At 57.3% G+C, this 15983-nt stretch overlaps 1 protein-coding gene across 1 annotated transcript; it reads left to right on the top strand.

Annotated features, from left to right (window-relative positions):
* The first annotated feature begins 2145 nt into the window (after positions 1-2145).
* Positions 2146-6871, top strand: LOC135993519 (regulator of cell cycle RGCC-like). The gene is made up of 5 exons (XM_065643445.1): positions 2146-2227; positions 3034-3189; positions 3728-3808; positions 4856-4918; positions 6214-6871. The coding sequence occupies exons 2-5, from the start codon at positions 3036-3038 to the stop codon at positions 6219-6221; spliced, it is 306 nt and encodes a 101-aa protein (XP_065499517.1). The 5' UTR covers positions 2146-2227; positions 3034-3035; the 3' UTR covers positions 6222-6871.
* Positions 6872-15983: the final 9112 nt, after the last annotated feature.

The raw sequence follows: 15983 nt of genomic DNA on the forward strand, positions 1-15983 counted from the left end.
CCCCAGATCCAACCTCAACCTCCCCTGGCGCAACTTGAGGCCTTTTCCTCTGGTCCTGGCGCTTGTTCTTGGGGAGGAGAGACCAACCCCCTCCATGCTACAACCTCAGATAGTTGTAGAGAGCGAATAGAATTACCATCCAGCTTATAATAATAATTAATAAAAACTATTAATTAATAATAAATAATAATAATAATCATCATCATCATCTGAATGGGACAGGGATGCTGAAATACTAGGGAGACATTTGCTTTGCTTTCCAAGGAGAGTCCTTTTGAAGTTTACTTTCCCAGTGCTGTAACGGTGGCAGAAGAGGGCACCGGGGGCTCAGTGGGAAGCATGCCATCTTTCTGCATTTACTGCAGAAAATATAAACATCACTGTAGGGCCTTCCTACCACCACATCGCAAGGCTTGAAAACTGCACAGCTTGAAAACTGCTGCCGATGGGGATATTGCTGAAAACTCCACCTGAGGGCAGCCCAGCTCCAGCCGTTGCTGCTTTCTGCCCAGGAATTGCCTCCTTAGAGCAGCCCACAGACTTTTTTCTCCCTCAAAAGCACACTGGCTGTCACTGCCTGGCATACACAAGTATTTGCTTACAACTTGTTTTATTTCAGCCTCGCAAAATAAAAACCCCCTTTACAAATCAGTTGCAGAGCACCATCATTCAGGAAGCATCAGCATCGCTCTGGACCAGCTCTGAAAAGGCTGGTTAACTTTTGTTATTCTTCAGATATGGTTATTGTCAGGCTCTTTTCCCCTCCTCCCCAAGCTGAACTTAAAAGCCTCTGTGATTTCACCTTTTGAAACAATCTGAAAGTTTCTGTCTTGATGTTTCTAGACCCCCGGTGCCAGCACGGGGGGTGGGTTGTTGTTGGGGGTGGTTGCTGGCTGGTTGTTCACACCAACACCACCAAAACCATCTTGGGCCACTTGGCATTTGAGTGGTTTTTACAGCTGGGGTCAAGCTTAGAGGCCTTAAGGAGGGTACAATAGGGAGTAACTTGCAGCAGTAGGATCAGTTACTCAAATTCATGAGTGAGTGAGTGATTTTAGTCAACAGCAAAGAAAGCAGGATCTTTATCTTATTTGTTTTTTTTTTTTTTTAACCTATGTGTCTCCGTTATACTGCTGATCAAAGATACACACGCACATAAACGTATCGCATGGCATCATGTAACACTTTGTCAGCTCAAGTTCCCATGGTAAACATGCAGAACATACGTGACTCACAATAAGTTCCTCAAATCTTAAACAAAGCATTGGTTTATTTGTATTTTTGAGACCAAAGAAACTGCCTGAGGGGTTAAATCCACGGAAGAAAGACATTGATATAATTTGACACAGATAATGCATCCTCAGTCTCCTGAAGTGGTGCTGGGTACCGTGGGATCAATATTTGATTTTGTTTGACGTAAAAAGTCAGTGAGAGTTCGCCCCAGCTGAAAGGAGCTGTCAGATGAAGGAGCAGCAAGGGTGGTGATGGGCAGCACGAGTCGACGGGGTGAATGTTTCCTGCCTTTGGAGGGAGAGCAAGAGATGTGGAGCAGAACCAGCCCAAAGGTGGTTCTCAGGAGACTGAGGGGTGACCTCATTCATGGGGATCAATATGGAAAGGGGAGTGTCAGGAGGATGGAGCCAGGCTCTTCTGGGTGACAACCAGTGACAGGACAAGGGGCAGTGGGTGCAAACTGGAACACAAGAGGTTCCACTGAAATATGAGAAGAAACTTCTTCCCGGTGAGGGTGCCAGAGCCTGGCCCAGGCTGCCCAGGGAGGTTGTGGAGTCTCCTTCTCTGCAGACATTCCAACCCGCCTGGACACCTTCCTGTGTAACCTCATCTGGGTGTTCCTGCTCCGGCGGGGGGATTGGGCTGGATGAGCTTTCGAGGTCCCTTCCAAGCCCTGACAGTCTGTGGTTCTGTGATCCTGTGTGGCAGGGTGAGCCCCGCGTGGGAAAGGCCCGTTCTGCGGGGAGCGGGGTGACCCCCACACCCAGCCCCTGTGTCTCCCGGGCACGGACGGGGACGCGCGGGGGTGCGGCCCGGAGGGCGGGGACCCCACGGGAGCGACACGGTCCCGAGTGCGGGGGGCGGAGCCTCCAGGGCGCGGCGGCCCCGCCCCAGCCCCCCCCCCCCCCCCGCCCTCGGGGCGGCCGCCGCGGTTAAAACTGCCGCGCCCGGCGGGACCCGCTGCAGCTGCTGTCCGGACCGGGACCGCCCGTCGGTGAGTGCCGCGCCTGCCCTCCCCGAGCCCGCCTCGGTTCCCCCCGCCCGCCTGGGCGCAGCTCCCGACGGAGTTCTGCACCTCTTGCCTACGCCTTGCCCTCGCTAAGCCTCCCGTCGGGGACCCCCTGGGGAGCAGCTTGCAGCGGGCGGGACGGAGGCTCCCGGTCTTGCTCTGCCCGGGGCTCTGTCGGGTCTTGTCCTGACTTTCCATCAGCGCGGCCGGGGCTGTGAACCCGCCGGTGGCCCCTTCCTGTCTGTGCTGGCCCAGAGGCAGCCCCGGGCCCGGCACTGGCCCTCACCTGGCTCCTCTTCGCTGGCTGTGCTGATGTTTTCTGCTCTCTGAAGCTCCTCTCTGGGACCGCTCCAGCCTCGCTGCCCCGGGGATGGGCTGGCTCTGTAGGGCAGGGCCCGAGGGTGGCAGCGGCACATCCCTGGGGAGTAGCTGCCAGGCTCACTGCTGGTCACCTAGGGTCGACATAGCTCAGGGCCCCTGTTCAGCCCTGCTGTAACCTCCCCTGAAAGCAGAGGAAGAAGCTGGGTCCAGGATCAAGACCTGCTTAGGACCAGCTCTTACTGGTCGGACCCCTGCTGAGCTGTGGGATGAGCTGGAGGGATGGCTGAGCTGTCCAAGGAGCTGGATGTGCTCAGAGCTCTGGGGTGCGGGACAACGTCAGCATGGAGCAAGAGCTGGCAGCCTTGGTCTGCCCCGTCCCCAGCCTGGTACTGCTTGCAAGAGGCTTTTGCTGGGGCTGCCTGCCTGGTGCGTGCCTCAAACCACCCCCTCCGCTGACTTCTTTCCCCCAGCCATGGCTGAGGAGCTCAGTGACCTGCTGCGGGAGTTCGATGAGGTGATGGAGGACTTTGAGAGAGGCCCTGCATGTCAATACGAGCAGCACCTGGAAGAGCTGAAGAGAAAAGCGGGACACAGTGTGTACGACAGCGGCATTGATGAGCTCGAGAGTGAGTCCAGGGCTGGGGAATGAGGGGTCCTGGGGAGGATGGTGTCTGATGGGATGGAGTTTCTTTGGGAGCTCTGGGGTTTCTCCATGGTAAACCACAGAGCTTCCTGCTCGTTCCGCCTCTGAGTTGCCCGCCTGACTCAACTGTCAAGGGCTGGATGAGTAGCATGGGGTGGTGGCCACTGGATCCTGGCCCAGGGCCTGCCAATATCTGCTGGGGCTCCTTCTGTTGGGTTTGCTGCTGCAGGACTGCACAAGGCTTGAGATAACTGGGAGCTCAGAGGGAATTGGTTTGCTGTAATAACCATGAGGAGTCTCCGTGGCTGTGCCCAGGCAATGTCCGGTACTGTTTGGCCTGGCAGAGAAGCTCAGTTCCCTTTTTCCAAGTATTCCTTGCAGCAGAGGAAGAGCAGATGGGCTGGCCAAGAGTGAGGGTGGACCAGGGACCCTATGCTACACATGAGATTGGTCCCTGGTCCTGCAACTTGTTTATAAGGTGCCTGTGGCCATGGGCCCTGACTGAGGCTTTGTACCTGCAGGTACCAGCACGTCCCCAGGAAGCAGTCTCAACTCCAGCAAGGAGGACCTCAACACCCCTGCCAGTGCTTACCCTCCCACAGGTGAGTCTGGAAAAATGTGTCTGAAGGACTGATGCCAGGGCTTCCTTCTGCATGCTTGGCTTGGCTCAACAGCGATGGGCTGCCCTGAGGGGGATTGTGCCAATGGGGCCCTGCAGGGTTTGGAGGTGGGAATGAGCCCTGGGGTCCTGGCTGGATCCTGGAAGAGGTATGAAGTTGGATTGGCATGTTCCCAGTTGAGGCTAAACTGAGCCAGAGGTCTGTTTGGGAGGGTTGCAGAGAGAGGCTTCGTTCCTCACCTGGGAAGTGCAGGATTGTGCAGAGATGAGACAGCACAGGGGAACTGAGCACCCTTCCCATCATGTATGGATGCAACTCTGGCCTCAGCTGAGCCCTTGCTGACCAACCCTGTGTACATGGGAGGATGTGCCCTGCTTCTCTGCCTCCCCCACGTTGAGCCTGAAGCGCCGCTGGCTGGGTTATGGGATGCTGATCTGTGTGATACCTGCGGGCACTGTCCTACTCTCTGAGCCGGGGTCTGAGATGAGGGGCAGGGGGAGTGTGGGAGGTGGAATTACTGTGTGTCTGTAGGTCAGAGTCAGCCCTGGGGTTTTCCTTCCTCAAGCAGCGTCCTTGGTGAAACCTCTCACTCCGCAGCTCTGTAGCTGCCAGCCCTGATCTGTGTGTGTGCGTGGGGGGACCACACTGCCCTGGGGGTGGGTGATGCTAGAGCTGCCCGTGCGAGCGTGGGACCCCAGAGCCAGGCAGTGCTGGGCAGCTGCTTGGAAAGGTTCAACGCTGCTGTTCTGATGCCTTCAGCAGCTGGGTCCAAGTGTGGGCTGTAATCCTCTGGAGATGCATTGCCCCGCGGGGACGCTGTGCTCGGGGCATTTGCCTGGGTTATTCTGGAGCTGTGCAGCGATCGGTTGCACACACAGCCCCCTGGAATCCCCTCTCACTGCTGCCAGGCTGGCCCAGAAGCAGCAATCATGGTTAGAAGCAAGGGGTAGGGATCTTTCTTCTCCCAAACTAGAGCTTGGGGTGGAAGGGGGAATGGGAGAGACCTGACAGTGTGTTTCTCCCTGCTAGCTAAGCTTGGAGACACCCAGGAGCTGGAGGAGTTCATCGCGGATCTGGATAAAGTGTTGGAGGGTACGTATGCACCTCTGATCCCTGGGCTTCCCAAGCTGCATCCAGCCTGGCAGGACGTCTGGGCTGGGGCTCCTCTGCTGCCTCTGGCTCTGCAGAGCCTGGCCCAGGGGACTTAGGGCCTGGTTTTGGCTTCAGGGGTAGAATCCTTCTGCCTTTTCTTTGGAGGGGGGAGTGAGGACATGGACTTTATCTGGATGTCACCCCCCAGCCATCTTCAAGTTCTTTCAGCTGGGGCAGAAATTCCACTGCTGTAGTGTCTTCCTTATCTGGTGCCTCAGTTTCCCCCAACTGGTGAAGTGGAGGTGGCAGTGCTGTGCTGGTGGAGGGGACTGGGAATGTGAAGGCCAGATTGCTCCTTACAATGAAGGCCTGCAAAAAGGGTTGCCAAACAGTGCAACCTGCAGAGCTATTGACATTTTAAGAAAGATGTACAGGTGCTTGTGGCTCGTGCTGCTCAAGGGCTTTTCTTTGCTATGGGTAGAAGGTGAACAGGAGGAAAAGAGTGTTTTCCCTTGTGGCACACCCTGGCCTGGAAAAAATCAGCTCTGTGGAAATATCCCACCTGGAGGGAGGCAAGTGAAGATTCAGACTTGATAAGTACTACTTAACACGTGCCTGTGGAAATGCCCCTTGGGGCATGTTGGCACTGAGTGAAACCATGGGCAGGTCTCAGAATGAGACTTGTGCATCTGCAGAGTGGGAACTGCTTCAGAGGGTCTGTGCAGTGACAGAGAGGGGGATCCCAGCCCTCGGGGAGCACAACGAGTCATGGTTTCCTCCTGCAGATGTTTTCGTCCTGGTCAAGCACTTGGCTGCAGGTGCCTCTGGCGAAGGTGATGCCGTGCTTGGGCATGTCTGGCAGATTTACCCAGGCAGCTCAACAGTCCTGTGAGGCTGACTGGTCCCCAATAGCTTCAATGCTGGGGAAACTGAGGCAGAGACCATACTTCCTCTCCAAAGGGGTCCCTGTGTGACAGGCTGGAGGCAGAGAGAACTTAATTTAAAAAAATAAAGTATTTCCTCCTAGGCAGGCTATGTAAGTCACAGTTCTCAGTATTTGTTCCCTTCCCTTCTGAGTGTCCAGAATGAGGTGGCTGGTGGGAAGTGCTGCTTCTGCTGGCCCTGAGCCACATTGGGAGCAGAGAAGCAGGAGAGGGACGGAGCCCCTGCAGCAGATTTCTGCTCCAGCCCTGCTGCTGGTGATGCCTGGGGGGCTCCAGGGCATCGTGCAGCCCTCCTCCCCCCAAATGTTGTCTCACCAGTCTTTCCCTCCCCACCTCTTGCTTGTCTTGCAGAGATGTGAGAAGTGGTTTTGCTGGCAAGTTTGGAGAGGAAGACCCACAGCAGACGAGCCCCGTGCCTTCCTCACGCACCCTCTGCTTATGTGCCTGTGCCACACGCTGCCCATGTGGGCGACGGCCCTCCCGTGCCGTGCCGCTCCGTGCCGGGGATCGGCAGCGCCGGCCGCAAGCGGGGACTGGTCCAGCAGCAGTGGGCCGGGCAGCTGGGCTGTACTGGTGGCTGGGCCCTGCTCTGCGCCGTGTGCCAGCAGGACTCTGCCAGCATGAGATGGGCTGAGCTCTCGCTTCGGGCACCGGGCTCTGCGCTGCGAGGGGGACTGGCAGCTCTTGTGGCTGCGTGCGGTGGGGGTGTTCTGTGCCGCTGTTGCAGCCAGAGGAGAAACCCTGGGTGATTTTTAGGCAAGATTGGTTTGCAGCACAGCAGTGAGACCTTGGTGTCCCCTCTTGGGTCAGGACAGCCTGTGCCCATGGTAGCATCTGTCACAGGCAGTGACAACCACTGCTGGCCCTTTGCTTGGCACAAGTAGCCTCAAATAAGGCCCCCGCCTCCACCCCACGTGCCTCTGCCCTGACTGCTGCTGTAAATACTGTAAAAAGCGTGTTACACACTGTACAGATGGGATGTATTTTTATGAACAGGATTCTAAGTCTCTCTGCTTGTCTGTGTGTGTCCAGCCTTTCCCCATGGGCTCCTCTCTTTTCCGCAGCTGCCTGTGCTATGCCTGAGATCTGCGGGCTGCCACGTGGCGGGGGCATCAGAGAGATGGGGGAGAGAGTCCTCGGGGAAAGAAAATCAAGCAGCATTTGTCTGTCTGAAGAGGGGTAGGAGACCCCTTGGTCCTCCCTGCCTGTGGCAGAGCATGGGGTAGGCTGGCTGCCCTCTGAGCCCTCCCCTGGCAGCAAGAATGGATGGGCAGAGAGGGCTGGATGGATGGACAGACAGAGGAAGCCAGCTCTGCTGCAACATGTCCCCGGGACTTGAACTCTACTGTTGCCTTCTGACCCCTGGGGGCAATGTCTTGCCTGGCTGGGGTCTCCCTGGAGTAACCCCAGGAGCTGGCAGGGAGCCCGGCTGCTCCAATGGGGCTGGATCCAGCTGACCCCGCTGGGGACAGGAGGGCTGAGCCATGCAGCTGGGGCCTAGTCCGGACCTGCAGGGTGGGTAAATGGCCACGGCAGCTGCTGGGACATCCCATCACACGGGCTCTGGCTCTTGGGCAGTGTGGGGGTGGGAGAGGAGGGCAGAGTCCATCTCATTTCACCTCCGTCTTCCCCAAGGGATGAGCCGTTGCCCACTCGTCTTGTGCTGGTGGGAGAAGGCCCTGGGGACCTGTTCCCAGGGTGCTGTGGGATCAGCTCTGCTCCTGTTGATACTCTTTAGAAAAGCCACCTTCTTTAACCTACAGAAACGTTACAGGGAGTATTTCTTGCTTGGCCTAAAGATCCAAGAGGTGAACAAGGCTCCTTGCTGCAGAGCTGGGTTTGCAGCTGTGGGTTTGTTCCTGGTGTGCTCAGAAAGGCTGGGGTGGGTGTTGGTGGGTGATGCTGCTCCAAAGGTCCCACTTCATCACAGATGTGCCCTGGTGATGCTGCCTCTGGTTATTGCCATTTGCAGTGACCCCAGGAATGAGTCCCCAGGGAATGGATTTGCAGCCCTCTGCCTTGGGTGGTGTGGGGGGACTCCCTGCCTTGCTGGGTTCGTGTCCCTGCAGGTGCGTGGCTTGGTGGGGCAGACAGAAAGTATTGTCAAATAAGGGAGTGTGGTCCAGGCGTGAGATCAACCTGGGGGCAGCTGAGCTTGGAGTGACATTTGGCAGTTGTGAGGGATGCTCAGTCCACCCCTGGGATTCCCCTTCCCCAGGAGCTGCCCTGTGAGCAGGGGGATGACCAGGAGGAGCTCAGGGAGAGGAGGAACGTGGGGCTCTGCTCGTCCCAGGGCCGGCAGGACTGCCCTTCGTTCCCCGTGACGTCTGCTTGGAGCAGGGCTACGTGTGCCTCTGTTGCAACTGTCTGAGCAGGAAATGAGATGGTTTTAGCTTCTTCCCTCACCCCTTGGTTCATGAGGTGCTGATCAGGAGGTTATTGGTCATCTAATCTGCCAGCCTGGGGCTTAGTGCTGTCGCAGAATCTGCTGAACATGCATTAGTCCTGCAAACTCAAGCGCTCCGGTGGAAGGGCGCGAGCGTGACAGGGGCTCCTGAGCAGCCTCAGCAGAGCCCTGTGCAGGGCAGGGGACATGTGGGGACATTTTCTATTGTCACTCTCTCCACGCTGTGTGACGTGGCCACTGATCTGCCTCCCAAACGGAGCCCACAGCCCTGTCAAGGTGCAGCCAGAAGATGGGGGCGAGAGCAGCGCGGTGGGGCTGGGGGTGGCGGTGATGCTCGGGAGGTCTACCTGTGATGCTCGGAAATGTCCCCACGATGCTTGGCTGTGCCACGGGGGCCAGAGCACCCCACTCTGTGGGGATACTCAACCCACATCAAGGGGCTAGCGCAGCAGGAGCTGCGGGGACTGTCCCTGCCCTGCTCACTGATGATGGCAGCAACCGCAGTGTCAGCTGGGACGTTTTTTCCCCTTTGAGTCATTGCACGCAGGCATTTCACCCTTGCAGTCTAGCTCTGACTCCTCTATTTCTTCCACCCATGGTTCCTTTCTGTCTCTGGGTATCAGAAGCATCATTCCAGCCTGTGTGGGAAGGGGATTTTTAACAGACCACCCCCGGCCCGCCCAGCAGTATGGTCTTTGGCTGGGTTGCTGCGATGCTTCGTGCTGGGCTGGGGAATCCCACACTGTTGCCTTCCCTGGGAGCTGCTCACCAGCTCGCATGAGCATGACGTCTGCAAATGTCACTACGCAGCTGCAGATATAAATATTTTCAAGCCCCAAATCTGCTGTGGCTGATACACCCTTGCGGCTGATACATCCCAGCAACAAAATATCAGAGTCGGTGAAGCTCCAGAGGGGTTGTTTGTTGTGGGAGTTGCCAGGCGAGGGGTTTGGGTTTCACCCCGGGTTTTCTCCAGCCCCTTGAATCAGGCTACATGGGTGCTGCCTGCACCCAAGCTGTCCCATGTTGTGCAGGATCCTCTCCGGGGCTTGTGGTACCTCCAGCAGCAGTGACACAGCTGTCAGCATCTGCTTGGTTGGTGCTGGCGGGCAGTGGGGCTGGCACCGGGCACAGTGCCGGTGCTGTACGTGGGTGATATGAGACCTAATGTCAGCACCATCCTGCGCTGATAACAGCAGTGATGGTGATGCTCAGCCTGACCCCCTGGGACAGGTTTGGACACATCACTGCAAGCAGACCCCTTTGGGCACAAGGGCTCTGGCAGGTCATCTGCTGGGACAAGGTAGGTTTTTTTTTTTTTCCCTGGGGACACCGGGCAGGGCTTGGGGACATGCCTGGGTGACAGGATGGCACTGAGATGGGTGCTGCAGTATCCACTGGCCCATGGTGGCTGAGGCTGACCGAGGTGGTCAGTTGGGAGAGTTGGATGGTCCCTGTGTGCACGTGCGGTGGAGGTGCTGCAAAAACACTCAGCACAAACGAGTACGTCCTGCAGCTCATCAGTTCCTCCCCTGGGCCCCTCTTGCCTCTGCAGCTTGGAGGAGGCTGGACCAGAGCAAAGGAGCCCTGAGAACAGCAGGGTCGGGCTGGACTTTTGTGTGGGCCTCTGCCAAGACACTTGAGAGAGCTTTGGACCTGCCATCCACCTGCTGGAGGCAGCGGGAGCTGAGGGTGCTGGCGGAGCTGGGGATGGTCAGCCCCTGAGCAGTGCTGGGAGCTGCTGGTCCAGGCTGGTCCGGGTGGAAGCCATGGTCAGTGGAGAGGAAACGCAGCCCCATCCAGGCTGGAACAGGCACACGGTGCCTGCGTGGGGCTACCTGCAAGGCTGGCACTGCCGCCAGCCACGTGTTCACCGCCTGCGGTCTGCTGCCTGACAACCGCCTGCTTGTTTTCTTAGAAGCGAGAGCAGCGCGCGCGGGGCCGCTGAGGGACGGGAAGTGGCAAACCAGAGTCAAGGCAACTGCACGGGCCTCCCGCCTGCACCTTTTCCTTCAAGCCCAGCTGCAAACCCAGCCTGTCTGGAGACCACAGTGGTTATTTACCAGCAGAGCAGGCACTGCTCCAGCAGTAGGTCCCACATGATTGGAGGGTCCTCTGTAAGCCCGCTCCTCTGGGCTGGGGGTGTTCAGCTCCAGCTGCCATGCCAGCCTGCAAAGCAGATCTCCTGGTGTTCTGAGGACCAAAACAGCCAGACCGGGGCATGGAGGTGACAGCTTTTGCAGAGCTGGCCCATAGCCGCACAGGGTCTGGATGGCAACCAGCCACCTCTCTCCCTTGCAGCACAGACACAGCTGGGAACCTCCCCGGTGGCCACCACCATAGGGAGCACCTCTGGGCAGATGTTGCCTGTGCCTCCCTGTGTTTGCACACCCTCCTGCTTTTCCGCTCTCTAACATCCACAGGAAGAAGGGATGGGGTGCCTTTCACTGGGTGGACGTGTTCCTCAAGACAGGACAAGGGCTTCTGTTTGTGCACAGAGGCTGATGGAGTGGGACATGGTCCCTCAGCCTACCCAGGCTGGTGAAGGTGCTCCCACCTGGAGGGATCTCCCAAACTTCTGTGGGGGTACAAAGAGTCACCAGAGTTTCCCTAAAGAAATTATAGGTTAAATTGCCTTTATTGCACCCTGCTGACCGTGTCAGCCCTGAGAAAGTCACATAAGGTGAGTTATTTCTCCACCAAAACACCATGGCAAAGAGCTGAGCTTAAAACCCAGTGGCAAGCGGGGCTTGATGTCTAACTGCAGAAAGATTTGGATCAGGACCTCAGTAGTGCCACCAAAAGTTCTCCATCCCCATGTAACCATGGTTCTCTGGTCCCCTCTGGACTGCTGAGCTCCACCAGCTCCAGCTGGTTCTTTCTCCTCCAGCAGCCAGGAGGACACTGGTGTGGTGCTGCCTGGGGCTGTGTGCGCCTGGGGACCTCTGTGCCATGCTGTGTGTCAGAGAGGAACCACGTCCTTAGGGAGGGAAGTCCCTGGCTGCCCAGACAGTCTGGCCACGGTGATGCAAGCGGCTGTAACTATTTTAGGAGATAACCCAACCCTGGGGGAGCCATCTGCTGCTGCCTTTCTCTCCTGACAAGCCCTCTCACGTGTTTTGAGGTGATCTTTTCACATTTATGGGAAAGGAGAAGTAGGACCCATTCAGGTCCTGACTTAAAAATGTATTTTCCAGCATGCTTTTCAGCTGGAGCTAGAGAGCTGTGTGGGGCGGGCACAGCTCTGGTAGGTCATGTTTCCCCTCCAAAACCACAGCGCATCAGTCCTTGCCCCCCAGACCCCAGCTTGTCCCATGCTGGTCCCCAGCTCATCCCATGCCCTCAAGGGTGCGAGATCACCCCTGGGACCCAGCGGAGCACCCATGGATGTCCTGTCCCAGGGGGCGTGGGAAGGAGCACCAGCTCTGTGGGACCTGACTGTGACAGTTCGTCCTCCTCCTGACGGGTGTGTGGGAAACAGCCCCAGCCAGGCTGGAGCTCGGCTCTTCAGCCCTTCCCTGCCTCCCCTGCCAGCCTAGGGGGGCCGTCCTCGGCCCCCTCCCCAGGGAGCCGCCAGCTCTGGCTGTGCCCAACCCAGGTCCTGCTTGCAGGAGCTGGTGAAGCTGGTATCAGTGCAGGACCTGGGAGGGCCAAAGTCTTCATCACCTGAGTCCCCGTCCAAGGACAACCCTGGTGATGCTGGAGGACGCGGGACCAGCATGGCTGCAGAGCCCGAGATGTTTTCCTGGGGGGTGCAGGTCCTTGATGGCCCAAACACGGACACTTGCTCCCCTCTGCTGCCTTTCACCACCTTGTCAGTGCAACCAGATGCAGCTCTGGGTTGTGTCTCCATTTTGGGAACTGGGGGAGGATGGGTTTGGTGAACATGCCTGCTCCTACACATAACAAACCCAACTTACTCTTGAAACATCGGTCCTTGCCTTTGGCCACCACAGATGGGAGACACCCCACTGCATTACTTGGGGTGGCTTTGCCTCCTTCAAGGGAGATCCATGCTTAGGCAAGAGGTGGGTGAATGTAGGCTTTGACTGCTCTTCTCTGTTGAAACTACTTCCCAAAAGCAAACTTCCTTCCCAGAACCAAAAGGGGTGATGTTAGCCCAGCGTCACCAGTCCCATCAGCTCTCCACTGTCCCTGCCCACAGCTTCCATCACAGAGACAGTGGGCTTTAGCTGCGATGCCACGGAGGGATGTGAAACCGTGGAGGGATCCGGTGGGGACATGGGAGACTTGGAGCACCCCAGGTGATGGTTGTGCTGGGGGAGTCCCCAGGGTGACCAGCCCACCCGCTGGACCGAAAGGCAGGATGGAGAGAGGCTGTTGGCATAAGGCTGCAAGGAGAGTTGTGGTTCAGGCTGAACAACCTCAGATCCTGATTGAGAGTGACAGAAACATGGCAATGTGGCCCTTATGGGCAAGGCCAGAGCTCAGGGGCTTCAGTAGCCATGGTGGGCTTGTGCTACCTGCACAGGGATGAAGCTAGCCAAGCTGCAATGGGCAGTGGGGCGGCAGAGGTCTCTGTCGCACACAGGGTGTTCAGAGAGCCAAGCTGAGCATGCGTCTCCATCCTACACAGCCTCCAGGGAGTCCCCAGCTCCACTAGCCCTCAGCAGAGTCTTCCCCAAGGAGCAGTGCGTGTCTCCTACACCAGCTTTCAGGATGTGTTCAGGCCTGTGAGCTGCATCCCTGCTCCAACCAGTGCCTGAAGAACCAGCCCAGTGAGAACCCCTTCAGTGCTCAAATTCCTCCGTGCAGTGAACAGTGCGGTGCTGGATCCCAGCCCTGTCCCTTGGGCTGCAGAGACAGCTGGCGCCAACCAGAGCTGGGGTCTTGCTCCTGCTTTACACTCTCTGCCCTGATTTCCACCACCAGTGCCCCAAGGATGCTCCCTACCTCTGGGTGCCTTGGTGGAGTCCCTGGGAAGGTTGGCAGTGACCTGGCAGTCCATGGAGACAGCATGCTGTTTTTAAGGGCTACCAGGGCAGGTAATGGGCTAGGTTTGTCCTGGTGGGCCTGGAAGCTTGTGCTGCAGAGCAGGGCTGGGAGGTTTCCTCAACAGTGGTTCAACTGCTCTTTCTGACTCCCAAAACTTCCCCAAGAAGTCTCTGTGTGACCCCGTCATTGCGCAGAGGACAGGAGAGCTCCACAGTGTCAGGCAGTGTGGAGCGGGTGCTTTCCCCCCAGGGGATGCCAGCGTCCTTGGATGGGAGCAGACCAGCTCCTCCAGGTCCTCGCTGAGGTTTCACCCAGGTGGAGACCAAGGCAGGTGCCTGGGATCAGAGGGATTTTGTTTTTCTTTCTCCTGGCTGCTGTTCTCTGCTCAACCCCCACGCCCTGCTCCTCCATCGGGCTAGGCTCTGACTTCATCCTCCAGGTATCCAGAGAGACAATGCTGTCTGTGGCGGCCAGCACGGCATCCTGTCCCCTCGCTCCCCCGGGTCACTTCCCGGGATTGTTCTGCTCTGCAAGGACAGGGGTTGGCCCTGGGGACTGGGAACGGACGAGCCTCACGTGCATCTCAGCCGCTGGTATTTCACTCAGCAGCGGAGCATGTCTGGGGTGAGGGATGACAGCAGGGGAAGGTTGTCCTCTCTCTCTGGACTTTCTCCCGCCACCTTTCCCCCCGCCTCATTAGGAGCTGCCCCCTGCGGTCCCCATCAGCAGCATCAGGCAGCCCTGACCGCGGGGCAGGAGTCCGATTTCCATCCCAGCCAAAACCCTTTGGCTCATGTCGCCAAGACCGGCCCAGGTTGGGGTGAGCTTGGAGGGGAACAGAGGAACACAGCTGATCCGGCCAGGGCTCGCTGCTGCCTTAGCTGGCATTAACCTCATAATTAAACTACTTTAACTAATACCAGGGGGGTCCAGCCCTGGGTCACCATTCCTCGGCACCAACCCTGCATTCAAGTAGAGGGCTAAGCCAGCAAAGAACCCTCCTTAGCATAATCACCCCTGATTTTCTGCACCCAGAGGCTGGGACTCTATTCATGCAGCGATCTTTGGACCTGAAATATATTTTTTTTTTCTTTTTTTTTTTTTTCCCTGTGTAATTCTTTATGGTTTGGTTAGCATGATGCCCAGCTGCACGTTCCTTTCCTCACTGTGTCCCATGAGTTTTCATATCCTGCCTGTCCTACGGCTGTAGGGCATGTTTAGATTTCAAAGTTGAACCCTTTTCCCATTTTCCTGTGATATTTACTTTTTTTTGGGGGGGTGTGTTCCTTGCTATCTGTTGGCTCCCAGCTGCGTGCTGACTGTCCGTACTTGGAAGGCCAATGCTGGGTAGGTATCGCTGGTAGTCACTGCGTGCAAATATCAGGTGCATGGAGCAGCAACATTCTCCATGCAGCCTTGTGTGGTGCAGAGCAGCCCCTCCTTCCCACTCGCCCCCTGCGTGCTCAGCTCCAACCTGGCTCTAGGTCCTTCTGCCCACCCAGGTCAGCATGCAGGGTCAGCAGCTCCATCCCTGCACAGCCATGGGGTTGGACAAGAAGCTGGTTGCTTCCATCCTGAGGACCACCTCTGGTTTGATCCCCACCCCAGGAGGGTACGGGGCTGAGCAATCTGTTAGAATCAGGACAAGGCAGCAGCGACAGGCTGCACCCATCACCAGGACATCTCTCTGGGTGCGCTCTCCAAGCGGGGTGCCAGATCCAGGGTGTCCCAGAGCACAGCAGGGATGGGTCCCTGAGCACCCAGTGCTTTGGAACTGGGGTCTGCTAGGACGGGGTGGGTGAGGAGGCAGGAAAACTGCAGTGGCAGGACAGGCAAAGGGCTCATAATAAAATGATGCCAAAGGGCAAACCAGGGGCTGTGCAGACAAAGTGGTGGGACACCGGGTGCTCCCCCCCACCACGTGTCTCCAGCTTCTGCTATTTCAGGGCTTCCTGTTTCCCTGAATTAAGTGGCTTCCCGGCGTGCTGGGGACAAGGCGGGTGGCCCTGGGACTGTCCCTGCCTTCATGTGATGGGTCTGCCTTTCACATTCAGCCAGGAGGATATTTTATTTCTTTTGGTGAAGCTCCTGGGCAAGCGGCATAGAAAACAATGGGCAGGAAATCGGGAATGGGGTCTGCCTTCCCGGTCCCGGCAGCTCTGCCTCTGGAGTGTCTGCAATTACCTACGGGTCCAGGTTTCTCTTCCTGAAGCTGCATCATGGAGCAGCCCAGTCACTGCAGCAGCGCTTGTGGCTGTTGGGATCAGCAGGACAGCGGAGGAGAGGAGCAGAGCCCTCTCCTCCCCAGCCCCACAGCCCTGCTCCTCCTTTCCAAAGACTGTTGCTTTGCAGAAAGTCCATTTTCTGCTGAGGTTTCCAAGTCGTACCTCCCTGTCCTGTTTGTTTCTGGTTCTTCCAGGCCTGTTGCGTGCTGTGCAAATGAGAAAATAAATGCTGATTTTCCAGGAAGAAAAACATGAGAAGTTAGTTCATTTAATGGGAAAATGGTGGTGCTGTCAGTGACGCAGGAGCTGGACATGGGGCTGCTCTGGGGAATGCTGAGGGCAAGGACCTCCCTTGCGGGGCACATGGGAATTCCCAGACCTGGGGACAGTAACGCAGTGAAGGGGACCAAAAGGGACCAAACCAGAGAGCAGGGCAGGAGACACCCACTCGCTGTCGCATGTGCTGGGCCTCTGGGCAGAGGACAGGTACTTGACGTCCCTAGGGAGGAACCTGCTGCCCACATGCCCCCTCC

The sequence above is a fragment of the Caloenas nicobarica genome, chromosome 12 (assembly GCF_036013445.1).
Source record: "Caloenas nicobarica isolate bCalNic1 chromosome 12, bCalNic1.hap1, whole genome shotgun sequence".
Classification (NCBI taxonomy): Eukaryota; Metazoa; Chordata; class Aves; order Columbiformes; family Columbidae; genus Caloenas; species Caloenas nicobarica.